Source organism: Panthera pardus, unplaced genomic scaffold, assembly GCF_024362965.1.
Source record: "Panthera pardus isolate Hobbes unplaced genomic scaffold, ASM2436296v1 HiC_scaffold_25, whole genome shotgun sequence".
NCBI lineage: Eukaryota > Metazoa > Chordata > Mammalia > Carnivora > Felidae > Panthera > Panthera pardus.
Genome location: NW_026526821.1, coordinates 43,390,540 through 43,418,270, shown reverse-complemented (window position 1 = coordinate 43,418,270; position 27,731 = coordinate 43,390,540). Strand labels below are relative to the sequence as shown.

At 42.5% G+C, this 27,731-nt stretch overlaps 1 protein-coding gene across 5 annotated transcripts; it reads right to left on the bottom strand.

Moving 5' to 3' along the window:
• Window positions 1–1,973: 1,973 nt before the first annotated feature.
• Window positions 1,974–26,225, bottom strand: ZNF133 (zinc finger protein 133). Of its 5 annotated transcripts, none has more exons than XM_019462438.2 (6): window positions 25,838–26,225; window positions 24,469–24,541; window positions 13,567–13,644; window positions 6,207–6,333; window positions 5,972–6,067; window positions 1,974–3,898 (listed from the first exon to the last, which is right to left on the bottom strand). In XM_019462438.2, the coding sequence occupies exons 3-6, from the start codon at window positions 13,597–13,599 to the stop codon at window positions 2,154–2,156; spliced, it is 2,001 nt and encodes a 666-aa protein (XP_019317983.2). In that variant the 5' UTR covers window positions 13,600–13,644; window positions 24,469–24,541; window positions 25,838–26,225; the 3' UTR covers window positions 1,974–2,153. The 5 variants fall into 5 exon arrangements, with proteins under 5 accessions (XP_019317983.2, XP_019317981.2, XP_019317984.2 ...); XM_019462436.2 differs by having other exon boundaries at window positions 1,974–3,901; window positions 25,838–26,224; XM_019462439.2 differs by lacking the exon at window positions 13,567–13,644 and having other exon boundaries at window positions 1,974–3,901; window positions 25,838–26,224.
• Between the last annotated feature and the right edge of the window lie 1,506 nt (window positions 26,226–27,731).

Here is a 27,731-nt window from a genome sequence, read left to right as displayed (position 1 = left end):
AGGACCAGGGACTAAATAATGCCTGAGAAAAAGCATTTAAGGTGGTTAGGGGCTGATTTAGCAACGGCAATAAAATGGACATTTGAGAGCTAGGAGGCAAGAAGCAGGAAAGGGAGCTATCACAGAAACCAAAGGAAGAGGATAGTTGCAAATAAAAGTGGACTGCTAGTCCACTTTTTTTGGAAGACACCTGGAAGATTCCCCTCACCTGAAATCCCTGAATACCCTTCCTAGATTTTCTCCCTATACAAAGGACTGGACTTTCCAGTAGATATTCCACTGAATGTCTTCCAGGGAATTGAAATCTTGTGGAAGAGTGGACTTCAGAGCAATCCCTATCAAAATAACACCAGCATTCGTCACAGAGCTAGAATAAACAATCCTAAAATTTGTATGGAACCAGAAAAGATCCTGAATAGCCAAAGCAATCTTGAAAAAGAAAACCAAAGCAGGAGGCATCACAATCCCAGACTTCAAGCTATACTACAAAGCTGTAATCATCAAGACAGTATGGTTCTGGTACAAAAACAGACACTTGGACCAATGGAACAGAATAGAGAACCCAGAAATGAACCCACAAACGTATGGCCAACTAATCTTTGACAAAGCAGGAAAGAATATCTCATGGAATAAAGACAGTCTCTTCAGTAAGTGGTGCTGGGAAAACTGGACAGCAACATGCAGAAAACCTGGATCACTTTCTTACACCAGACACAAAAATAAACTCAAAATGGAAGAAAGGCCTAAACATAAGGCAGGAAGCCATCAAAATCTTCGAGGAGAAAGCAGGCAAAAACCTCTTTGGCCTTGGCTGCAGCAACTTCTTACTCAACATGTCTCTGGAGGCAAGGGAAACAAAAGCAAAAATGAACTATTGGGACCGCATCAAAATAGAAAGCTTCTGTACAGCGAAGGAAACAATCAGCAAAACTAAAAGGCAACCGACAGAATGGGAGAAGATATTCGCAAACAACGTATCAGATAAAGGGTTAGTATCCAAAATCTATAAAGAACTTATCAAACTCAACACCCAAAAACAAATAATCCAGTGAAGAAATGGGCAAAAGACATGAATAGACACTTCTCCAAAGACATCCAGATGGCCAACCGGCACATGAAAAATGCTCAACATCTCTCATCATCAGGGAACTACAAATCAAAACCATAAAGAGATACCACCTCACACCTGTCAAAATGGCTAACGTTAACAACTCAGGCAACAACAGATGTTGGTGAGGATGTGGAGAAAGAGGATCTCTTTTGCATTGCTGATGGGAATGCAAGATGGTGCAGCCACTCTGGAAAACAGTGTGGAAGTTTCTGAAAAATTAAAAATAGAACTACCCTACAACCCAGAAATTGCACTACTGATTTATCCAAGGGATACAGGAATGCTGTGTTGTAGGGACACATGCACCCCAATGTTTATAGCAGCACTATCAACAATAGCCAAAGTATGGAAAGAGCCCAAATGTCCATCGATGGATGAATGGATAAAGAAGATGTGGTATATATATACAATGGAGTATTACTCGGCAATCAAAGAGAATGAAATCTTGCCATTTGCAACTACGTGGATGGAACTGGAGGGTATTATGCTACGTGAAATTAGTCAGAGAAAGACAAATATCATATGGCTTCACTCATATGAGGACTTTAAGATACAAAACAGATGAAGGTAAGGGAAGGGAAGCAAAAAGAATATAAAACCAGGGAGGGGGATGAAACATCAAAGACTCATAAATACAGAGAACTAACAGAGGGTTACTGGAGGGAGTGGGGAATGGGCTAAATGGGTAAGGGGCCCTAAGGAATCTATTCCTGAAATCACTGTTGCACTATATGCTAACTAACTTGGATGTAAATTAAAAAAACAAAAAACAAAAAAATGAGTGGACTTCGGAGTCCAAGGTATCTGCACCACTCCTTATTCCCTATCTTTACAGATGAGTGAATGAGGTGCACAGTCAAGGTCACATATTTGTAAAGAAGCAATGTTTATTAGAACAAAAGGCCACAAAACATGAAGACTTAGTGTGGAGAAAGTGAACTGAGTCAAATGTCCTTTGACCGCTTACGGAACGCATTTCTCTACTTCAATTCAAGGAAGTGTAACAATCTTGATTACTTAGTCCTCCTCACCATCTGCACTTTCAAAGAGAGTGTAAGAGGTCGGGAGACTGTCCGGAACAGGCCTCAGAGTCGGGCGTGAGTGGCAGTTTGTAGTGGACAGATTTCGTCCTCCTGTGTCTGCTGAGGTGGGACTTCTGGCTGAAGCCTTGGCCGCACATCTTGCACACATAAGGCTTCTCCCCCTGGTGTGTCATCTGATGTAAGACGAGGCGTGACTTCTGGATAAAGCCCTGGCCACACTCTCTGCACACGCAAGGCTTCTCTTCTGAATGTACCCGTTTATGTGTGATTAAAGCTGACTTGTTGCTAAAGCCTAGTCCACACTGCCTGCACATGTACGGCTTCTCCCTCGAGTGTTTCCTCTTGTGCCTGATGAGACCTGCCTGGTGACTGAAGCCTCGCCCACACTCCCTGCACACGTACGGCTTTTCCCCTGAGTGTGTCCTCTGGTGTGCAACGAGGTTTGACTTCTGGCTGAAGCCTCGCCCGCACTCCTCACACACCATGGGCTTTTCCCCTGAGTGTGTCCTCTGGTGTCTGATGAGATTTGACTGCTGGCTGAAGCCTCGCCCACAATCCTTGCACACGATGGGTTTATCCCCTGAGTGTATGTTCTGGTGTCTGTTGAGGTGTGACTTCAGACTAAAGCCACGCCCACACACCCCGCACACATAGGGCTTCTCCCCGGTGTGTGTCCGTCTGTGTGAGATGAGGGTTGAATTCTGGCTAAAGCTGTGTCCACACACTCCACACACGTAAGGCTTCTCTTTGGAGTGTGTCCTCTGGTGGTTGACAAGGGTCGTCCTCTGCCTAAAGCAGCGCCCGCACTCCTTGCAGGCGTAAGGCTTCTCCCCCGAGTGTGTTCTCTGGTGGGAGATGAGGTTCGACCGGTCACTGAAGCCCAGCCCACAATCACTACACACAATGGTCTTCTCCTCTAAGTGTGTCCTCTGGTGTCTCACGACAGCAGACTTCTGGCTAAAGCCTTTCCCACACTCCCGGCACACATAGGGCTTCTCCCCTGAGTGTGTCCTCCGGTGTATGATGAGGTTTGACTTCTGACTGAAGCCTCGCCCGCACTCACTGCACATATAAGGCTTTTCGCCTGAGTGAGTCCTCTCGTGTATGATAAGTGTTGACTTCCGGTTAAATCCTCGGCCACACTCCCTGCACACAATAGGTTTCTCCCCTGAGTGGGCCTTCTGGTGTCTGGCAAGGCTCTTCTTCAGACTGAAGCCCTTCTCACACACCCCACACACGTACGGCTTCTCCCCGGAGTGAATCCTCTGGTGACTGAGCAGGTTTGTCATCTTGCTGAAGCCCAGTCCACACTCTCTACAGTTGACCGTCCCAAATCCCAAGACTTCTATCCTCTTCAACAGTCTGTCCGCTTCCTCAGGGCTCCCCGCTGGAGCGGGGCTGGACTTGATTTCCACCCCTTTGATGCCGCTCCTAGAGCTCACTGGCTGCCTCTGGGGTGCCCTGGAGAACGTTCCCGAAGTCCTTTTCTTTGTCTTGCCAAACAGAGGCTTGGGGCCTTCTCTCTCTTGGCCTTCCACTTTATCACTCCAGGAATCTCGATCAGAGGCTGGTTGCTGCTGCTTCTGGTCCCCTGGGCAGGGGTCCCCTGGCTCGACAGGAGTTTCTGCACACAAGCATGTAAAGACCCAGGGGGGATGGTTACACAGCATGTGTTGCATGTGGAATTTCTGACTGGAAAAATCCGAAGGGCAGAAAGGACACAGGTGGAGTTCCGGCTTTGGTTCTGCTGCAGAGAGAGAAGTTGGAGTCAGAATTGAGACTCAGTGGGGCAGCCTGAGCAATTCTGCCTAGTCTGACGGGGAGACTTGATTCCCTGTTCTTCAAAATGCTTACAACTTGAGTGCTACCCGGTCAAGACTTCCTTTAAATCACCTACTTTTCCAGGCTCAGAAAACCCACATCCTGGGGTGCCTGGATGGCTCAATCAGTTAAGTGTCTGACTTTGGCTCTGGTCATGATCTCACGGTTCATGAGTTCAAGCCCTACATCGGGCTCTCTGTTGTCAGCACAGAGCCTGCTTTGGATCCTCTGTCTCCCTCTCTCTCTGCCCCTCCCCTTCTCTTGCATGTGTGCTCTCTCTCAAAAAGCAAAAAACAAAAAACAAAAAAACAAAAAACAAAAGAAAACCTGCTACTCAGCCTCTTCTATGTGGCCAGCTATAAAATAGCACAGGTGGTTTTGGCTCTTTAATTTTTTATTAAAAATTTTTTTCTTTTTGGGGCACCTGGGTGGCTCAGTCGGTTGAGCGTCTGACTTTGGCTCGGGTCGTGATCTCGCAGCTCATGAGTTCGAGCCCCACGTCGGGCTCTGTGCTGACAGCTTGGAGCCTGGAGCCTGCTTCGGATTCTGTGTCTCCCTCTCTCTCTGCCCCTTCCCGGCTCATGCTCTGTCTCTGTCTCTCAAAAATGAAAAAGGTTAAAAAAAAAAAATTAACATAAATAAATAAAAAATTTTTTCTTTTTATTTTTTTTGGTAATCTCCACACCCAACATGGGGCTTGAACTCACAACCCTGAGATCAAGAGTCATGTGTTCCTCTGACCAAGCCAGCCAGGCATCCCTCAGCTCTTTAAATGGGGCCAATAGGTAACAGTCTTTCCCTGCTATTACAATTACCTTCTAACAACCACCCACATGACATAAACTGTGTCCACAAGTATTTTCTCTGAGAGAGATCTAACCAGAGGACCCATATGTAAATGTCATGTCTTTCCCTATTTCCCCATGAGGACAAAGGGACAGATGGAAAGAGTGGTCATTCAGGTTGGAGAGCCCCTAGTATAGGAAGCAGCATAAAAACGGTTCAAGAATTGTGCGTGAGATGCCTGGAGGTCCCCCACTCACTAACAAAAATTTATTAGAGGATGACTTTGTGCCAGAATTTCTACAAGGTTTTCAGCAATGGACAACACGAACACAGTCTAGTCCCTCACTGACTTAAAGATGTTCCCTCCTGGTGCCCCTGACCAGTTGAAGCCCTGTTAATTTTCAAAATTAATCTAAATTAAAATTTTCCCAGACATCAATATAAATTTCTTCTTCTAGCACCTCACGTATACAAGATGTTAACATTGACTGTAATCGTTTCATCAAAGCTGGTTCTAGTCATCTGAATGCAACAAATAACCAAACAATTTGAGAAACCAGGTATTGATTGTACTAGACCAACCTGAACACAATTTTCCTTGATCAATGAACCGAACTTTAAAAACCAACTGTATATACATTTATATCCCAGTATTCTATCCTATACAGAATGTTACTGTATTTGGAAATGGGGCCTGTTACTTAGTTTTTTCTAAAAGTTTTTTTAAAGTTTATTTATTTATTTTGAGAGAAAGAGAGAATGCGTGTGAGAGTGCACAAGTGGGGGAGGGGCAGAGAGGAGAGACAGAATCCCAAGCAGGCTCCACACCATCAGCACAGAGCCCGACGTGGGGCTCGAACTCACAAATTGTGAGGTCATGACCTGAGCTGAAGTCAAGAGTTGGACGCTTAACCGACTGTGCCACCCAAGTGCCCTGGAAATGGGGCCTTTCAAGAGGTAATTAAGGTTAAAGGGGGTCACAAGGGTAGAGGCCTGATCCAATGTGTCCTTACAAGAAGAAGAGGAAGACACAGCCCTGCACTCGGGCGAGGATGAAGGTCTGGAAGGGAGGCCTCGCCCGGCAATGCAAACAACATTCAGGAGTCAGGAGAACGGCTGCCCTCTCCAGCACCTGAGTGATGCCTCCTTTCTCCCACCCCCTGAGCCACCTGAAGCCCTGTGCTCCATTTGCCCAGTCTTCCCCACTCACCTGGACAGGTGGCTGGTGAGCATTTTCTCTCCTCTCTCCAGGTTTCCTTCCCTTGCTCCAGCTGTGTGATAAGTTTTGGTTTAGAAACCGGAATTCCTGTTCACAGGAAAAGAAAACAAGGTGGCTGTAGGTTAATGGGTTCAAGGGCCAACTCAGAAAGCGAGATGGCTACTTCAAGCATAGCCTAAAATGCCCAGCAGCAAGAAGATGAGTCCTCAGAGATTCCAGGGCTTACCCAGTGAGACCAGGTTGCTGTAGTTTTCCAGCATCACCTCCCTGTACAGGGATCTCTGAGCAGGGCTCAGCAGCATCCACTCCTCCTGGCTGAAATCCACAGCCACATCTCTGAATGCCATGTGTGCCTGTAACAGAAAACACAGTCCTGCTCACTGAGGAGCCAGCCTTGCCCATGACTCAGGGTGAGGGGAAGGCAGAGGGTTGCCCTGTGGGAGGCAGGTGAGCTGTTAAGATCCTGCCTTTGATTGTGACCCTGATGCCACGTGTTAAACCTCTGTTGCTATCCAGCCAACAACACTTGAGAGTCTACTACGTTCAAGATCTTGGGTGGGCTGTTTGGAGAATATGTGCAAAAAGGGTCCCTAACTTTTAAGAGCTTTTAATCGAGGCAGAAAGAAGAGGAAATAACGTATAAAAATTAAATGAAAGTAAAGCATAACAGACTTTTTCAGAATTTAAATGATTAGATAATATTACCAATCACGTTAGTATTGACACATCTGAATGACTAAAGTTTATACAATTCAATAGTGGCACAGGCTAAACTGTAACTCAGTCCTTTCCCTAAATCCCACGGTCTCTTGGCTTCCTTGGATCTGAGAGGCACAAGTGGGTACTGGTGAAGTGCATGGGGTTGAATGTACTACCTGGGTTTGGGGTTCACTTCTGAGGTCAACAAGTGAAATGTAGACAATACTACATTAAATTCACAGCCCCACACTGTGGATGCTCCAGGTGGACCTTCTTGGACACTCAACCTACAAATTCATCTCTACATTTGTTCTCATTCCCCTGCCCAGTTTTACTCATCTCCTTAACACTATTTAAAAATGGAGGACACAGATATCAGGAAAGGTATCCTGAGGCAGCCCCAGGAACTTATCTTAAAGGATGGGTAGGAGTCAAGAGGAGAGGGAAGTGCTACGTATTCCAGATGAAGCATATGGGGAGCAGAGAAGAAGACACTGTGAGCAAAGGAAGGAAGGAAGCCACAACGTGGATAGGGAAGACAACCCGGGAGGAATAAAAGGTAGAATACAGAATAGGTGGAGTGTAGCAGTCTGTAGAATTTTTCATTTTTATTGTAAAATATACATAACAAATATTTTACTATAGCTACCATGTTAAATGTACATTTCAGTAGCATTAAGTGTACAACCATCACCACTCTCCGTCTCTAGAACTTGATCATCATCCCATGCTGAAACTGTCACCATGAAAGAATAACTCCCTCCTCCTCTCAAACCCTGGTAACCACCATTTTAGTTCCTATCTCTATGTATGTGGTTATTCTCCACACTGCAAATAAGTGGAATCACACAATATTTGTCCTTTTGTGTCTGGCTAATTTCAAGGTTCATTCATGCGGAAGCACAAACTCAGAATTTCCTCCCTTTTCAAGGCTAAAAAAATACTCAATTTTATGTAAATACTGTTCATCTACTGATGGACATTTGGTTTGTATTCACTTTTTAACCACTATCAATAATACTACCTTGCAAATTGGTATCTAATGACCTGCTTTCAATTCCCCGGGGTATGTACCCAGAAGTGAAATTACAAGAGCAAATGGTAATGTCATGTTCACTTTTTTCAGGAACCAGTTTTCCACAGCAACTACATCATTTTACATCCCTACCCGGCAATGCAGACGTGTTTTAATTTCTCCACATCCTCACCAACACTTGTTGCTTTTTTTTGATGACAGCCATCTAATGGGTGCAAAGTGGTATCTCATTGTGGACTTAATTTGCATCTCCCAAACGACTGGTGATGATAAGCATCTTTGCATGTGCTTATTTGCCATTTGTATAACTTCTTTGCAAAATATCTTCAAGTTCTTGGTCCATGCTTGAATTGGGGTGTTTGTATTTTCATTGTTGTTGGGTTGCAGTTCTTTATATATTCTGAATATTAATCACTTATAAGTGATTTGCAAATATATTTGCACAGAAATTTTAAATTTTGATGATCAACTTATCTGTTTTATTTCTTTTGTTGCCCGGATTTTTTGTGTAATGTCCAAGAAATCATCACTAAATCCAGTTTCATGAAGCTTTTCCCTTGTTTTTTTCCAAAGAGTTTCATAGTTTTAGTTCCTATCTTTTAGGTCTTTGATCCATTTTGAGTTCATCTTTGTATATGGTGTGAGGTAATGGTCCAACTATATTCTTTTGCGTGTAGGTATACTGTTTCCCCAGCAATATTTATTAAATAAGATTGTCCTTTCCACATTGAATGGTCTTGGTACTCTTGTCCAAAATCATTTGACCATATACATAAGGTTTATTTCTGGGCTCTCTGTTCTATTCCATTAGTCCATAATTCTGTTTTTATCACAGTACCACACAGCTTGGATGACTGCAGCTTTGTAGTAAACTTTGAAATCAAGAAGTGTAAGCCCTGCATGTTTGTTTGTTCCCTTTCAAGACTGTTTTGGCTATTCAGAGTCCCTTGAAATTTCATATGAATTTTAAGATGAACGTTTCTGTTTCTGGGGAAAAAAAAGTCATTGGGATTTTGGTAGCGATTGCACTGAATCAACTTGGGTCCTATTGTCATCTTAGCAATATTAAAATTTCCATTCATTAACTTGGTGTCTTTCCATTTCTTTAATTATTTCAGCAAGGTTTTGTACCTTTCAATGTACAAATCTTTCACCTCCTTGATTAAGCTAATTTTTAAGTATTTTATTCTTTTTGATGCTATTAAGTTTTTCTTAATTCCCTTTTTGGATTGTTCATTGTTAGTGTGTAGAAATGCAGCTGATTTTTGTGTGTTAATTTTGTTTCCTGCTATTTTGTTGAATTTGTGTATTAGTTCTAACAGATTTTTGTGTGTCATTTGCAAACAGATAATTTTACTTCCTTTCTGATTTAGATTTCTTTCTTTCTTTCTTTCTTTCTTTCTTTCTTTCTTTCTTTCTTTCTTCCTTCCTTCCTTCCTTCCTTTCAACTTTTCTTGCCTACTTACTCTGGCTAGAACTTCCAATACTGTGTTCAACAGAAGTGGCAGAAGTGAGCTTATTTGTCATATTTAATCTTACAGAAAAAAGCTTCCACCATGGAGTATGTTAGCTGTGAGTTTTCCACATATGGCCTTTATTATGTTCAGGTAGTTTCCTTCTATTCCTAGTTTATTGAGTATTTTAATCATACAAGAGTGCTGGATTTTGTCAAATACTTTCTGCATCAGTTAAGATGATCTTGAGGTTTTTGCCTTTCATCTGTTAATGTGGTATATTTGCTGATGTTTATATGTTGAAGCATCCTAGCATTCTAGGACTAAATCCCACTTGGTCAGTGGAATTCTTTTAATATGGTGTCTAATTCTATACAGCAACATAGAATCCTTTTACTAACATAGAAAAGCATATAATTCTTTTAATATGCTGAATTTGGTTTGCTAGAATTATGTTGAGAATTTTTGCACCAGTATTCATAAGGGATTGTTGGCCTGTAGTTTCCTTTATTGTCTTTTTCTGGCTTTGGTACCACGGTGGTGCTCACAGAATTAGCTAGGTAGTGTTCCTTCTTTGTTTTTGGGGGGAAATGTTTGAGAATTGTTTTTCTTTAAATGTATGGTAGAATTCACCTGTGAAGGCATCATGTCCAGGGCTGTTCTTTGTTGGGAGTTTTTGATTACTGATTCAATCCCCTTACTATTCTATTAAGGAATTTTATTTCTTTCTTTTTTTTTTTTTTTTTTAATTTTTTTCAACGTTTTTAATTTATTTTTGGGACAGAGAGAGACAGAGCATGAACGGGGGAGGGGCAGAGAGAGAGGGAGACACAGAATCGGAAACAGGCTCCAGGCTCCGAGCCATCAGCCCAGAGCCTGACGCGGGGCTCAAACTCACGGACCGCGAGATCGTGACCTGGCTGAAGTCGGACGCTTAACCGACTGCGCCACCCAGGCGCCCCAAGGAATTTTATTTCTTAATGATTCTGTCCTGAAGTTATTCTGTTTCTAAGAAGCTGTCCATTTTATCTAGGCGATCCAGTTTGTTGGGGTACAATAGTTCATAACAGTCTCGCATAATCCTCATTTCCACAGAATCAGTAGTAATGCCCCACTTTTGTTTCTGATTTTAGCAATCTGAGCCCATTTGTTTTCTCAATCGAGCTAGCTAAAAGTTTTCAGTTTTGGTAAACTTTTTGAAGAACCAATTTTTTTGTTTTATTGATTTTCTATATTTAACTCTGTTCTTATCTTTATTATTTCTTTCCATCTGCTACCTTGGGTTTAGTTTGTTCTTTTTCTAGACTCTTAGGTTGTAAAACTACATTGTTTCCTGACAATGTTTTTCCTTTTCAATATACATATTGTAGCTATAAATTTCCCTCGTAGCACTTCTTTTGCTGTATCCCATAAGTTTTGGTATGCTGTATTTTGTTTTTATTTGTTTATAAATAATTTTTAATGTTTATTTCTTTTGAGAGAGGGAGAGAGAGAATCCCAAGCAGGATCCATGCTGCCAGCACAGAGCCCCACACAGGCCTCAATCCCATGAGCCATGAGATCAGGACCTCGGCTGAAATCAAGAGTTGGACGCTCAACTGACTAAGCCACCCAGACGCCTGTGTTTATAAGTATTTTCTAATTTCCACTGTGATTTCTTCTTTGGTCCACTGGTTGTTCATGAGTGTGTTGTTTAATTTCCACAAATATGCGAACTGTCCATTTTCCTTCTGTTATTGGTTCTTAACTTCATCCCACTGCGAGAGAAGATACACATATGTTTTAAATAAATCTACTGAGACTTAATTTGTTGTGTAACATATGGTCTATCCTGGAGAATGTCCCAGGGGTACTTTGTTGTCAAGCAGGGTGTTCTGTATAGGTCTGTTAGTTCTGGTTAGTTTATTGTGTTCTTCAAGTCCTCTGTTTCCTTACTCCTGTCTGGTTGCTCTATCCATTGTTGAGGGTGGGGTATTGAAGCCTCCAACTATTGCTGTAGAACTGTTGATATCACCTTTTAATTCTATCAACTTTTGCTTCATGTATTTTGAGGGTCTGTTATTAGGTAGGTAAGTATGCAGAATTTTTATATCCACTTACTGCACTGAACTTTTTATTAATGTATAATGTCTTACCTTTGTAATCTTGTTTGGCTGAAAATCTATTTTTCTCATACTGGTATAGACACCTCTATTCTCTCTTGGTCATTATTTGCATGGAGTATCATTTGCTATCCTTTTGCTTTCAATGTATTTGTGTCTTTGAATCTAAAGTGAGTCTCTTATAGACAGTGTATAGTTGGATCATAGTTTTACTGTTGTTATACATTGTGCAAAATCCTGTGTTTTGACTGGAGGGTTTAATACGTTTACATACTATGTAACTTCTGATAAGAAGGGACTTCTGCCATTTTGCTATTTGTTTTCACATGAGTTGTAGCTTTTCTGAACATCATTTCCTGTATTACTGTCTTGTTATTTAGTTGATTTTAGTACATTAAATTCCCCTCTTATTTCCTTTAGTGTACATTCTATATCTATTTTCATTATAGTTATCACAGTGATTAAATTTAACATCCTAAAGTTGTAAGACCCTAATCTGAATTGATATCAGTTTAACTTCAATACACAATTCTTCTCTCATATAGCTCCATCTTCACCTCCTGTCGTTATTAAAGTCATAAAATTACACCTGTATGCATCATGTATCCAAAAATATAGACTCACAATTGTGTTTTTTTGCTAAGGCATTAGTCTCTTAAATCACGCAGAAAAGAAAAAGTGTAGTAAACCAAAGTGACAATAACACTAGCTTATATAAGTGCAGATTTATTTATTTTTACTGTAGAACTATTTCTTCATATAGCATCAAGTAACTGTCTAGTATCCTCATACTGCAACCTGAAAGACTCCCATTAGCATTGCTTGCAAGGCAAGTCTAGTGGCTGAAAACTGTATCACCTCTTATTTTTCTGGGAATGACTTCTCCCTTACTTTTGAAGGACAGTTTTGCTGGATATAGAATTCCTGGTTGACAGGTTTTTTTTTTTTCTTTCTTTCAGAACTGAATATATCAACCCATTGTCTTCTGGCTTCGAAAGTTACTGATTAGAAATCTGCTGATTTTAGAGGACAGTTTGTATGTGACACACTGCTTCTCTCTTGCTGCTTTCAAGATTCTCTGTTGCCTTTGGCTTTCAAGGGTTTGATTACACTGTATTGTGGTGTGGGTCTCTTTGATAGCTTATCCTACCTGGAATTTGTTGAGCTTCTTAGTTCCTTTTTAAGTTTTCTCTTTACTGATATTTCCATTTTGTCCCAACATAATTCTCTTGACTTTTCCACATCTTCCTTTAGCCCAGAGAATCTTTAAGACAGCTCTTTTAAAGTCTTTGTCTAGTAAGTCCACCATCTGGCCTTTATCAGGGAGTTTCTATTGATTTATTTTTTTCCTTTGAATGGACTGTACTGTCCTGTTTCTTTGTATGCCTCATGATTTTGCGTGTGTGTAAAACTGGATATCTGAATCTTTTAATATGGCCGCTTTAGAACTCAGATTCTTCAGTATTTTCTGGATTTTAAAACTGCTGTATGCCATCTGCACTGAGATTCAGCCTAAGGTGTAAACTTAGGGTTTCCTCAGGTCTTTCTTATGCTTTTCTGATCCTGTGCTTTTCCATAGGCATGCATGGTAACTTTCTAAATAACCTGTATGTGCAGTTCTTTTGGATGTTCTAGTCTTAAAATGTCTGGCTCCCAAAAGGGGAAAAAGGGAAAAAATAAAGGGGAAAAAAAACCATGCCAGGATCTAGTTCTTTAAATCCCCTACTTCAGTCAGAAGGAGTTGTAACAATGGTGCCCATTTCTGTAATCAGAAGCAGCAATCAGAGCACAAGTCCTCGATATTTGGAGGACAAGGTCCTTACTGTCCACCCTGGCTTCCACAAGCTGTCAAACTGCTCCAGGTACACATGCATGCATTTCTGCCATGGGGATGGGGGTGGGCGATGGTTACTGCACTAAGAGCTGAAACTGACTGTTCCAAGCATTCCTTTGGAAGCTGCAAGCATTCAACTAGACTCCAGAGTTCCAAAATATTACATTAGACAGATTCTGGGTGCTTCCTACCTCATCATTTTCCCTGATGTCACTCTCAGCTTGTAAAAGTTTTAAAGCTGAAGAAAGGAATACAGACTCTATCCTGTCCTATAGAACTGTGTGTTGTTCAGAGTTAGCCACTTGGTGAATGACTTAAGTCATGGGTCGAACAGGTTTCAGGTAAGGTAAGTCATACCTCCAGGACTAATGCTAGATTCTGCCAGGTATCATCAAGGCAGTCAGGATAAGAGAATGTGTCCATCCTGAAACAGCCAGTATGGAAATACAGAAAACACTCACCATTACCCTGGCTTTCCGGGACCCTGTGGCCATTTTTCCTGGTATCCCTAAAGAAGGATGATATCTCAGAAGGCAGATCTGGGTAAGGAAAACAGAAATGAAAGGGTGTCAGGTGGAAATACTCTCCCCATCAGTGAGGCAGGGCCTCACTTGGGGGAAGGGGGAAGTGTGGCATGACGGGGAATTTAACAGTCTGATTCCCTATCAGGGCCCTGGAAAAAGGTCCAGGGAGCCAAGCCTTCAGCAGGGTCAGTTCCAAACTCTCCTGATCAAAACAAATTAAACGTAAAAGGAAATTTCTGAAGCCATTTATTTGGCAGTAGGTGATGTTAAATGCAGTATTATGAATTTGAAGAGTTGTGAACATGGTATTCTGGTTGTTCTTCCAAAGAAATACATATTAAAGTATTTATGGATGAAAATGATTAAAAACATTTTAGAAAAAAATGAGACAAAAACAAGAAACAAAGATTGCAACATGGTGATGGCTGTTAAAGCTGAGGCTTTATTATAATACTCTTGCTTCTTTTGAACATGTTTGAAAGTCTTCTGTTAATAAAGAGTTATTTTAAAATTCTTAAACACCACCAAAAAAGCTTATGCAATATGGTAAAGCATTAAGAAGTGTTAAATCAAGATGATGTACATAAGGATGGTAATTATGCTACTGTCTCCTTTATTTTTGCGCTTTCTCATTAAAAAAGCAAAAAGTATACGATTTTTCATTGGATAGCCAGGACAGAAAAAAACACAACACTGTATTGAGAACAAAATTAGCAAAATTGAAAGCAATACCTGGGGACAGAAACTGGTAAGAATGAAGTATCAATTCTAAAAGAATCAAGTATGACAACTCAAATTAAACTAATAAATATTATGACTTGGATGAAGTGGTCAGGAAAGAAGTAAAATAAAACTGCAAATCACTCATAAGGAAAGTCAGAAGACATTTTTCAACAAATGTATTTTTGTCGTTTAACTTCATTCTATTTAATTATACAGGCAATTAAAATCTGTTAGTGTTAGAAAGAATCCAGAGTAGTCTGAAGATTATAAAGGAAAAAGTTCAGTTCTCTTTCTGGACTCTGCCCCAGGCCCACCTGCTAACAGGTAACTGCTGTTAACTATTTCATGAGTACTCTTTGATTTATAATCTTATCTCTTCATTTTCATTCATATTTGGGTACACGTGCAAATAATGTTACTTTCCTATAAATAAAAACCATCTGTATAATTCTTTGACTTATGTGCATTTAATATTTTGGGGTTATGTGTACACCAGTACTCACAGACCTAACTCAATTCTTTGATTATTATTACTTTATTAAAATGTTTGTTTATTTTTGAGAGAAAGAGAGAGAGAATGTGCAAGCAGGGGAGGCACAGAGAGAGATGGGAACAGAGGATCTAAAGCAGGGTCTGTGCTGACAGCAGAGATGTGGGGCTCAAACTTGTGAACTGCAAGATCATGACCTGAGCTGAAGTTGGAAGCTCAACAGACTTAGCCACTCAGGTGCCCCTTATTTTTTATGAGAGAGAGAGAGAAAGAGAGAGAGAGAGAGAGAGAGAGAGAGAGAGAGAGAGAAAGCACGAGTAGGGGAGAGGGGTAGAGGAAGAGAGAAAGACAGAATCTTAAGCAGACTCCACACTCAGCACAAAGGCCAATGTAGGGCTCAATCCAAAGACCCCGGGATCCTGACCTGAGCTGAAACCAAGAGTCAAACACTCAACCGACTAAGCGACCCATGCGCCCCTACTCCACTCTTATTGATAACTCATACTATGTCCATCAGCAGACCACATTTTCTTTAACAAAGTGTTCCTCTGTCAACTGACAGACTGTAGTGTTTATCACTAGAAATTTAAAAGCAATACCTTTTTGCAAACATGTCAGTATTTCTGTATGAGTGCTAAAGGAGTGTAATTACTGGACTTAATACCAAACATATGCTCACACTGCCAAATTGCCCTCCAAAGGCCGACCAATTTACAATCCCAATGACTACACAATAAGTGTGCCCCTTTCCACACTTTTGGTAACACTTGATTCATCCAAGGGATTCTTCAAGTAAGATGACTATAGGAAAACAGTTGTACACATGCAAGAGTTTGAGGAATTCTATAGCCATGAGCTCTTTGTGAGGAATCTACTGGAAGATGAACATTAGACATAATAGGACAGGACAGGGAAAACCAGGTAAAGGCCTGATAGTGAGCATTTAATATACATAATTGTAGATCTAGCACTAAATGGTGGGTAAGAGTGGGGAAGAAAAATATATACTAATGGTAGAAGGCCTATGTGTCCAGATAAAGTAGAAATGCCACTAAAATGGGAGAAGAGAAAAGGCAATAGGGAAGTAGAAAAAGTTTACTGAATGTTGCATTAGGTAGGAGGTAAAGGGAAAACAAATGAAACCATAGAATTTCTAAAAACAATGAAAACACTATGGATGTGTGAGATTTATTTAAAACAGTGAGGTGAGGGAAATGTATAGCTTTAGATATTTCAATAAAGACAAGAACATAAATTAATGAACAGAAAAAAGTATAATAAGTGAAATCTTAACTTCTTAAAAATTAGTGAAATAAACACAGCTATTTTAGGAAATGAGAAAATATAAATATTCAAAATAAGAAACCACAAAGGGGAAATACTTGACTCCAGTTTTTTGAAGTGTCAATGTACTGGGTTTAAAAAAAACAACCAACTAATTGTTTTCACTTGCCTTCTACTCCAGAAAGTAGGAGAAAAACAAAAACTAAGAAAAGCAGAAGAAAATGTCTTTTTTTTTTTTTTTTTTTTTTTATAAAAAGAACGAGTAGCATTAGATTCTGATACTGAGGACAGCTTCTATCAAACTAACCCTCTTACTAACAACTATAAACCCTACTCAAAATATAAAAAACAACTATTTGAAGACACTACAACCAGAAGCAGTCAGAAACCAGAAGGGATATGATCCTTGAAAGGAAGGATGCACATGGGGTAAGACCTGTATTTAACTGTCTTTTCATTTAAGGGCGCTCCCTAGTACATGTGGTACATGGGGAACAGATCAAGAGTCTGTGGCTTCCAGACCTCCTGGAAACCATATGGCATAATCCTAGAAAAGTGGCAGCAACAAAGGATGGAGCCTCAAATCTACACAAGCCCCTCCCACAGTTGGCTGAATACATAAGGCAAGACAACAAAAAGCTAACGTGGATAACAATGGATGGAAGGTCAAATGAGCTGTGCAGGTGTCTGCTACTGTTCACAGGTGAGACTGAGTTCAGAGCTTGAGGCCAATCAAGTAAAAGATTGCTAAATACCTTAGATAACCTTCTACTGAAACACAGGTAATTTACACAAAACATACATCCTGTCAGCATACCTAGACAGAGAATATTCTAACTTCAAATTACTTGTAATAAAAATAAATAAGGCATAAAACACTAAACCAGTGAGCTATCTCTTATACTCCCTACACAGAGCCAACGGGGAGCAGAAGAGGAGCTAAGAGGGAAACTACATGAAAGAGAGAAAAGAGGCACTGTGTGGACTTAGTTGAGAGGAAACGACCGCCCAAAAAGAAAAGCTACCATATATGAGAAAATACTGATAAAAGGGAAAGGACTTAAAAAGGGTAGGCAGACGGAGCACAGAAGTCTGGGAAGGTACAGCTCCAGGGGAAAGGGGGATCACAAGCAAGGAAAAGGCACCTCTCGGCAATGTCAAGATAAAGGGAAAAATAAGCAAGGGGGGGGGGATACAGGGTCTTGCAAAACAGAAGAGAAAGAGGAAGAGGAAGAAGAAGGAGGAGGAGGAGGAGGAGGAGGAGGAGGAGAAGGAGAAGAAGGAGGAGGAGGAGGAGAAGGAGAAGGAAAAGAAGAGGAGGAGGAGGAAGAAGACACAATATCTCCTCCTCCTGCAATCCAGTAAAGAAACCATACTAGCTACACAGACAGAAGAGTTTTCCTGAACTAGAAAATTAGAAACACACTAGATCTTATTTACTAGATTTCTGTCTACAGAAATGCAGATGAGTAGTTCTCCTGTATAGAAAACCAAAACAGAAAATGAGAATCCAAAGTTCAGCTAAAGAAAATTCTACCAAAAACAAGTGACACAGAAATAGATGTAATAAAACACTCTAAGCTGAGTTCAAGATCCTCAAACATTTGGGCATATGAGAAATCATCTTGAATCAAAAATTCAAATTTGTACCTATGTTATGAAAATGGATAGAATTAAACTTATTGTGATACATTTCCCAATATATACATGTATCAAATCAATATGTTGCACACCTTAAACTAATGCAATGTTATATGTCAATTATACTTCAACAAAACCGGAAGCAAAATTTGAAAGCTAAAAACAAAAATGGGCCAAAAAGAAAAGAAACAAACAAAATGAAAGTTGATTGAACTTCAGAAAGAAATGAAACTAAGTTACAAGATACTGAAGAAGAATAGATTGAAATGAAAACAGGATGGGCACTTAAGTGTAGCAGGAAAACCACTTAAGAGAATAAAAATGAAATAAAGAATGGGTCGGAGAGAAAGTGGTTGAAATGGAAAACAGACAAAAAAAGGATTATCACCCATATAATTGTAGTTCCTGAAGAAGAAAACAAAAACATACAAACAAAAAAAGGAAAGAGAATACTTAAAACTATAGTCCAAAGGGCACCTGGGTGGCTCAGTCACTTAAGCATCTGACTTCAGCTCAAGTCACGATCTCATGGTTGGTGGGTTCGAGTCCTGCGGCCGGCTCTGTGCTGACAGCTCAGAGCCTGGAGCCTGCTTGGGATTCTGTGTCTCCTTCTCTGTCTGCCCCTCCCCTGCTCACACTCAGTCTCTCTGTCTCAAAAATAAATAAAACATGAAAAAAAAGTTTTTTTAAGCTATAGCTCAAGAAAACTTCAAAAATAGATGACCTGCATCTAAATATGAAAGGGCCTACTTCTGAGTACCAGGGAAGTTTACTCACAATCACCAACTTCAAGGTATCTACTGGAAAAAATGGTCAGGCTTTTAAGAACAAGACTCCTAAGTGATTCCAAGCAAAAAATTTACCAGACTTCCATCATAATGATCAAAATCATCATTCAACTGTTGGGCAGTGCTCAGAATGTACAATGGTGCAGCCACTATAGAGAACAGTATAGTGGTTGCTCAAAAAATTAAAAATAGAATTATCATGTAATCTACCAATTCCACTTCTGGGAATATCCTAAAAGAATTGGAAGCAGGGACTCAGACAGATATTTGTACACTTACGTTTTGTTTTGTTGCGAGAGAAAGCATATGTGCACGCACAAGCACGAGTAGGGGAGGGACAGAGAGAGGGGGAAGAGACAGAATCTTAAGCAGGCTCCATGCCCAGTATGGAGTGTGAGGCAGGGCTCAATCTCACAACCTTGAGATCATGATGTGAACTGAAATCAAGAGTCAGACACTTAACCGACTGAGCCACCTAGGTGCCCTGTACACTTATATTTATAGAGCCACCTAGGTGCCCTGTACACTTATATTTATAGCAGTATTCGTAATAGCTAAAAACATGGAAACAACCCAAGTGTCCATCAACAGATGAATGGATAAACAAAATATGACAGACACACACATGGATATTAAAAGGAAATTCTTAGAAAGGAAGTTTTGACACATGCTACAACATGGATTAAACATTAAGTGAAACAACCCGTTAGAAACAAAAAGGGAAACACTGTATGATTCCACTCATATGAGGTACCTAGAGTAATCAAATTCACATGGACAGAAAGTTGAAGAGTGGTTGAGAGGGGCTCAGGGTAAGGGTAAATAGGGAGTTATTGTTTAATGGATACAAAGTTCCAGTTTGGAAAGGGAAACAGCCAGGTGAGGGAAATGTATAGCTGGAGATTTTAAACACACCTAACTTAATCAGGAAAAGAGAAAGCATAAATATCCCAAATAAGAAACAACAATGGGGAAATAACTACCAAATCACCAAAACACATTTTTTTAAAAAAGTCATTTAAGAGTATTTTTCAGATCTCCATAAAATAATTATACACCTAGATGAAGTGCATAACTTCTAACGAAATATAATTGACCCTAAATGGTCACGAGGGAATTCAACCAAACTTTCAAACCAGAGTCCCAGTGCTCTAAATACTGTCCGGGAGCACTGAAAAATGAAGGGAACTTCCTTATTCTATTTATAAAACAACTATAATGTTGACACCTCAACTTGATGGCAGTTCGGAAAATTAAAAATTAGGCACCTGGGTGGCTCAGTCGGTTCAGCATCTATCTGACTTCAGCTCAGGTCATGATCTCACGGTTTGTGAGTTCAAGCCCCATGTCGGACTTGCTGCTGTCAGTGCAGAGCCTGCTTCAGATCCTCTGTCCCCCTCTTTCTCTGTCCCTCCCCCACTTGCACTCTCTCAAAAATAAAACAAAACATCAAAAAATTTTATAAAAAAATTAAAAATTAAAGACCATTATCACTTATGAATTTGGAGCAAAATTCTAGAAATATCAGCTAAGAGACTCCAACACAACAATAAGAAAATATTTCACCAAGACAAAGTGGGATTCCCAGAAATTAAAGATTGGGTCAATATTAGGAAATCCATTGCTATAATACACCTTATTAATCAACAGATCTAAGGAGAAAAACCAAGTGTTTTTATGCATGCTAAAAAATTATTAACAAAACTCAGCACCCATTCCTTACTTAAAAAAAAAAAAAACTCAAGAATATAAGATTGAAGGATTTTTAAAACTTTTTATTTTGAACTAATTTTAGACTTACAGAGAAGGTACAAAAATATCAGTTCTCATATAACCTTCATCCAGCTTCCTCTAGTGTTAACATCTTAGAAAACCATAGTACAATGATCAAAACCAGGAAGTTAGCATTGACACAATACTATTAACTAGACCACAGTCCTTAACCAAATTTTGTCAGTTTTTCACTAATGTCCTTTTTCTGGTCCAGGATTCAAATGAAGTTCCCACATTGTATTTAGTTGCCATGTATGTTTAATTTTCTCCAATATGTGACAGTTCCTGTCCTTTCTTGTCTTTCATGAACTTGACACTTTTGAAGAATATCTCTCAATTTTGGATTTGTCAGATGTTTTTTCATGATCAGAAGGAGGTTAGTTCATTTTTGGCTAGATTACTTGAGAAGTGATGTCATGTCCTTTTCAGTGCACTGCATCAAGGGGTTGATGATACTCATATGTCTCATTACTGATGATATTAACCTTGATCTTGATCACTTGGTTAAGGCGATGTCTGCTGGGTTTTTATAATTAATAAGTATTTTGGGACAGATACTTTGAGATCATACAAATATCCTGTTTCTGTTCAAACTTCCACTCACTAATGTCAGCATGCATCTGTGGGACGTGTCTGCAAGACATATTACTGTGGTATTTACCAAATGACAATGTTCTAGTTCCCTTTTTGATTCTAAATTCGTTAACTGCTCTGTAAGCAAGAGCTGTCCCTTCTCCCTCATTTTTAAATTTATTCAATTATTTATATCAGTATGGATTCATATCTTATCCTATGAGTTACAAGAGAATATCATCACTATTTTCTTGCTCAAATTATTCCAGCTTCAAACATCGGGAGCTCTTGCATGTTGGCCTTGTTCCTGTTTTAACCAATAAATGTGGCACAAGTGACACTGTGCCAGTTACTGATTTAGGTCTTAGGAAGGCTGGAGAGCTTATGTTCTAGGGAGGCCCAAGATACCATGCAAGAAGTTCAACTCCTCTGCCAGAGAGACCATGCAGACGCCCTGATACTACATGGAGAGAGTGAGGCCCAATTGTCCCAGCTGACCCCAGCCTTCTAGTCAACCCATAAAGGGCCAAATATGTGAGGGAACCGTCTTTGAGGTTCCAACCCACACAAGTCCCCGAGAGACTGTGGCCACAACCAGATCTATAACTCACACAGAGCAGAAGAACCACTAAGCTGATCCCAGAGGATACAAAGACTTGTGAGACATTATAGCATGCTGATTCTTCTAAGCCGCTAAGTTTTGGGGGGGTTTGTTCTGCAGCAATCAATAATCAGAACCCTTCCAGACATGCTATGGCGTCTTCCTCTTCAACCTACTTAATGACAGTAGCACCTTCCCTCTCGCCCATGTGCCTACTCAGGCACCAGGACTACTTCCCCACTTGCCACATCAAGCCCATTACCTGGGCCAACCGGTTCCATCTCCAAGAACTCTCTCAACCCCTCCCACACCAGCTTACCCACACCAGCTGGGGTAAGACAATGGTCACGGTCTCTCCTGATAGGGTCTGCAGACCCTTTCCCAACATTCCAGTCGGCCTCATCCATTCCTACCAGAATTGGCTCCATATACATATGGCTGGATCGTTCATTCATTCAGTAAAATATTTATTAAGCTCCTACTGTACGATAGGCACGATTCAGACACTGGGAATACAAAAGTGAACAAAGGAAAAAAACCTGCCCTCATTGACACGAAAGTCCAGAGGAGGAAGATGGGCATACTCAATTAATGAATAAAACACACAGGATGCCAGGAAGTGATGAGTGAGGTGAAGACCAATATGGCAGGGAAGGAGCAAAGTAACAGAAGCAGGGTGGGGTTCTGAAATTGTACATAACGGTTCGACATGGCCTCTCTGATAAGGCAACAGAGTAGAAATCTGAGGGATATGAAGGAGTGGCCAAGAGGGTAGCTCTGAAAAGCGACAGTTCACTGTGCTTGGTGTGCTGAGCATCGCAGGTCAGAGACAGTGCACAGTTAAGGTACAGAGTTCACTGTGGCTGGGGTGCTGTGTTTGAGACCGCGTTGGGGAGATAAAGTTCAAGTGTAAACACGGGGCGGGGAGATGAGACTCAGCTTTGCAGGATACTGGTTTTGACTTTGGGATAAGAAGCCATTGGAGGGTTTTGAGCAAATGCATGACACAATTTGATTGACATTTTTAAAAACAATTTTATTTTTTTAATTTAAATGTTTATTTCTGAGAGAGAGAGAGAGAGAGAGAGAGAGAGATTGTGTGGGGGGGAGGGGCAGAGAGAGAGGGTGACAGAGGTTCTGAAGCAGGCTCTGCACTGGCAGGAGAGCCCAATGTGGGGCTTGAACTCACAAACCGTGAGATCATGACCTGAGCCAAAGTCGGATGCTTAAACAACTGAGCCACCCAGGTGCCCTGACTGACATTTGAAAAGATTCCTCTGGGGGCGCCTGGGTGGCTCAGTCGGTTAAGCGTCCGACTTCAGCTCAGGTCACGATCTCACGGTCCGTGGGTTCGAGCTCCGCGTCAGACTCTGGGCTGATGGCTCAGAGCCTAGAGCCTGCTTCCGATTCTGTGTCTCCCTCTCTCTCTGCCCCTCCCCCGTTCATGCTCTGTCTCTCTCTGTCTCAAAAATAAATAAACGTTAAAAAAAAAAATTTGAAAAGATTCCTCTGGTTGCCATACTAATATAGTTTAGGGGGACAAGGGAAGATGCAAAGGGATCATTCAAGGGCTCTGATCATCCAGGTGAGTGAGGTGAAATGGTGGTCCGGGCCCCAGTGGAAATAGTGGAGATTGGAGATAGAGTCCAGATTTGCTTAGTGGGGATGGAGTGTAAGAGCAAGAAAGAGCCAAGGGTGACTCCAAGGGTTTGAGCCTGAGCAATCTGAAGGAAGGAGATGCCATGTCCCTGCCCCTTATTAGAGCTTATTAAACTCCCTGAAAGAGTGGTCTATACTCCACTTGGGTGGAGCACGTTTGGGAGGTGACCAGAGTTTATTGTCGGACACATTAAGTTTGGGATGCCCAAGAGATACCCAGGAGGAAATTCGAAGCAGACAGCAGGAGACTAGAATTTGGAGAGGAAGGCATGGGTCTAGGCTGAACCTCAAAGATGGCATTTAAGGCCTGGAGAGGAGACGGGGTCACAAGGGAGACAGTATGGCTGGAGAAGATGAAAAGTCCAAGAACCGAACCAGGGCCTTCCACAGTAGGGATCTGGGAGAAGGGAAGCTGGCAAGAGAGAGGAGGAGTGACCTATGAGATAGGAGGAAAACCCGGAAACCAGGAGCAACCAATGTGGAAGGGTATTTTAAGGAAGAGCACGTACGCAACTATGTAAAATGTTGCCGAGAACGGACTATGGCTTTAGCCACAGGGAGAGCATGGGCACCTTGACGACAATGTGTTTCAGTGGGGAGGGCCAAAAGGCCTCATAGGAACATTTAAGAGATGAAGAAAGGACAGACATGGAGACAGCAAGCAGAGGCAATTCTTTCAAGCTTAGCTCTGACGGGGAGGAAAAACACAGAGCAACAGCTGGAGGGGGAAATCATGCCACTTCTCTGCTCCCTGCTGCCCTCAGATCAAGGCCACACTCACTAGCTTGTCATTGAGGACTCATTCCAATAACACCGAACCCACACCTTTCCAATCAGATCTCCCCTGTGAACTTCCTTCCCAGCCAGCAAGAACGACAACTCTGTGCCTTCACACTGCATCACCCGCTTAGTCTAATTGGGTGCCCAATCCTCCAAGAACTACATCATGATCCAGTGGGACAGTTGGACAGTCACAGTGCAGCCTGGGAGCCCAAGAATCCTGAGAGTGTCGACTGTTCTGCTGCTGACAAGGACACTGGAAGTACTGCCTGGGGAAATCCGGGAATGTTCTACAGTGGGATGGTATCTGAGCTCAATCAACAGGGTTTATACTGAAGCAGAGAGGCATGGAGAAATCAAAGGGGTCATGAATGAGGGCACAAGGTCTGAAGAAGAGTCCCTGTGAAAACTGTCACCCTGACAATGGGACTTCTTTCCTGGGGATGGGACATTGTAGGACACAAGGTGCAAAGCTGAGCAAAGAAAACCCACTGTGGTTCGGCAAGCAAAAGGTAAAGGGTCCCCACCTGAAGCTGGATTGTCAGGAGCCCGGGAGTCCTCTCTTTGCCCACCAGGCAGTCCTCTCTGGGCAGGCAGGGGCTGCAGGGGGCAGAGCAAGAACAAAAAAACATTCAGAGTTACAGGAAACCCTCATGCTCCAGTAGGGTAGGGCCTCTTCCAACCTTCCTTCCTTTAAGGAGGAATGGACCTATCACAGAAGAAAAGACTGTGCACAGCTTGCTGGGAACACAGCTTGCCCTGACACGCTGCTGACACTGAGCAGGAGCTGATCCTCTCTCACCTTTGTTCTTAGTAAGAATAGTACTTAGTGGGCCCTGAGTATATACGAGTATACACCAGAGACTGTTCCAGGCACTGTGAGTTTTACCTTTCTCCTCACCCAGTGAAGTACAATTTATTATCTTCATTTTACAGATGAAAGAATTGAGGCACAGCAAGGTCAGTCTCTTACCGGAGGTGGCACAGCAATAAAATGACTGAGCCTGGATGAAATCTGGCTGCAGAGGCCATATTCTTAACCAGTGAGGGCAGTGATGGTGAATCTCTGTGGGTTGCAAGGATTCTCAGTGTATCCATGATAAGAATCAAGAATGCTCCTTGGGTGATAAGCACTGAATTTGAGTAATGGGTCTAAGGAATTCTATCTACTTCTGACTGTTTGAAATTTCTCCATAAAAAGTTAAAATGAAACTTAAAATTCCAAAGCCCGTTCACACCAAAGACGTGGGAATCTGGGATTCCTGTGGACAATGACGATCCTCGGACCTTTGAAAAACTTGCCCAGTGGACCCTGGCCCGACCTCTTCCTCCAAGGCCGGAACCCAAGGGCGACCAGCCAAATTGAGAGCCTAGCATCGCGCCAAAATGGCCACTCCACACCCAGTGCAACTCGGGCACGTCTGGCCAAGCCAGCCTGCCCATCGTTCCGCCGCGGCAAAGCTGAGGGGTACACCCGAAAAAAGACGATCAGCACCCACCCACCCAAACCCCAGACACGTGGCCCCAGGGACGGCTCCCACACCACCACCTGGGAAATTATCAGACCCCCAAAGCCTACTTACTAAACTCCCCGCAAACCCGGGGAGTTGTGACACGAGCGACCCCCTCTCTCAATATCGCGATTTCGACCAAGGCCGAACCTGTCCCCACCCACAAGAATCCCTGAACGAAAGGCCCAAGCTCAGCACCCACCACCACTGGACTTTGCCGTTGAGCTTCCTCCACGTTCCTCGGAGATGCGCGCCCACACCCCCAAAATAAGACATCCGGGAGAGCACGGCCTGAGCCACGACAGCGTGTCCCCACACTACCTCCTCTCCCCGCCATCTGCACCGACCCGAGCCTCAGCCCAAAGACCAGACTTTCAGGACCTACCTTTCCGCGCCGGGAAGGGCACAGTTGCGGCAAGGGTCCCACGGGAGCCTTACTCGCCAGCACCACCAAAGAACAAGGGGTCACTCCAGCCACCAGCTGGGGACCTACTTCTGTAGGGCGCCGGGACTACACTCCCCAGCATCCTCGGTGTGGCGCCGGGACCACACTTCCCAAGATGCTCCGCGCAACCAGACGAGCGCTGACATCCCTCGGCTTCCACTGCCCTCCCAGGCAGCCGTTTCTGTGTAATGTGCCCGGTCACTGTGGAGAATGACCACTGTGGCACCTGGATCCCCGGTCTTTTTTCTTAAATCCGCGTCCACAAAACATGCTTCCCGGGTGAAGCTTCTCGACCTGCCGTGACCTCTTCTCTAACGCCTCGGCCTCAAAGACTACACTTCCCAGTGACCCCTACTGTGACTTCCGCAACCGGTGCCGGCCCGCCTCTCGGTGGGCGGAAATGACGCGTCAAGGGGGAAAGATCGGTTTGCCTTCTGGGATTGGCTGAGGTCGGCGGCAGTTGGGTGAAGTCGCCCTTCTCCAGCGGCGGGGTTGCACACCACGGTCAGGGGCGTTCAGTGAGCGCCCTGCAGGCGTGGTCTCGTCCAGCTCACGTGCCCTTTTAACTCGGTTGAGGCCCATGGAGGGTGGAAGCTGAGAGAGGCAGAGCAGTCTTCCCGAGGTCTCCCGTCCCGAGCGAGGTAGACCTGGATTCTGAGCATAAGCCCTCAACCCGAACAACCCATTTCGGATGCCCGGAGACCGTTTTCTTCTGCTGGAGTCCCCAGAGTTTTGGGCAAACTCTCATTTGTCTTCTGGAGAACAGGAGCCTCACTGTCGGACCATAGCTTGGGGTAGAGCCCACTGTCGACTTAGCTCTTTAGGTCTTTGTTCCGGGGTCTGGTTGAAAATAAGGGTTTTTTGTTTGTTTGTTTTTGTTTTTGGAAAATGAATCCATTCCCTTCTTTTGGCCCGCTGCCTGTTCATAGTGAATTTAGTTCATCCCTGGTTCTGGAGAAATGCTCAGTCTTACTTGGAGCCCTCTTTTGACACTTCCTCTCTGCCCCACCCGTGACTCATTCACCAAGAAATTACCTGTTAACATCCATGAAGGTTCAAAGTAACAATGCAGACACATCCATGTGTAAGTGTCCAGGGATGCTTGCTGTATGCCAAGGGCAGAGATGGCTGGGATCCCAGGGGCCTTGGAGGTGAGAGACCAAGGGAGACTTCCAGGATGAGAGACTGCCTGAGCTCCCCTGAGGGAGTAGATGAGATGAAGAGTTGGAGAAAGGCCCGTGAGAAGAGAGCAGGAAGTGAGGTCAAGGTCTTAGGAGCTTGGTCACTGGGTAAATTGTCCTGGACTCAGTGAGGGAAGTTTTCAAAAGAAATTGACGGGGCACCTGGGTGGCTCAGTCGGTTGAGCGTCCGACTTCGGCTGGGGTCATGATCTCACAGTTGGTGAGCTCAGGCCCCACGTTGGGCTCTGTGCTGACAGCTCAGAGCCTGGAGCCTGCTTCCAATTCTGTCTCTCCCTCTCTCTCTCTCTGCCCCTCCCTCACTTGTAGTCTGCCTCTCTCTCTCAAAAATAAATAAATGTTAAAAAAAAAAAAAAAAGAAATTGACACTATCTTTTGTCATCTTCAATCTTCTAAGCCCCTCTGGTAAATTTAAAATTTTTATTTATTATGCTCTTTAGTCCTCCAATCCCCACTTGGTTCTTTTTTTCATAATTTCCATCTTTCAGATGAGGTTGCCCCCATCTGTTCACTCATTATGCACATGTGTTCCTTCATTATATTTATATTACCTGTTGTAAAGTCTTTGCTAAAACCTCTGGGCCATCTCAAGATCCGTTTCTGTTGACTGCTTTTTTTTTTTTTTTGTCTTGACT

Bases quoted from the DNA above. Each gene is read 5' to 3' on its own strand.
- ZNF133 (XM_019462436.2), bottom strand. From the start codon at position 13,599: ATGGCCACAGGGTCCCGGAAAGCCAGGGTAATG. The intron at 6,334-13,566 runs GTGAGTGTTTTC...TTTCTGTTACAG, and splicing joins CCCGGAAAGCCAGGGTAATG to GCACACATGGCATTCAGAGA. The intron at 3,902-5,971 runs GTGAGTGGGGAA...CTCTCTCTGCAG, and splicing joins CTCACCAGCCACCTGTCCAG to CAGAACCAAAGCCGGAACTC.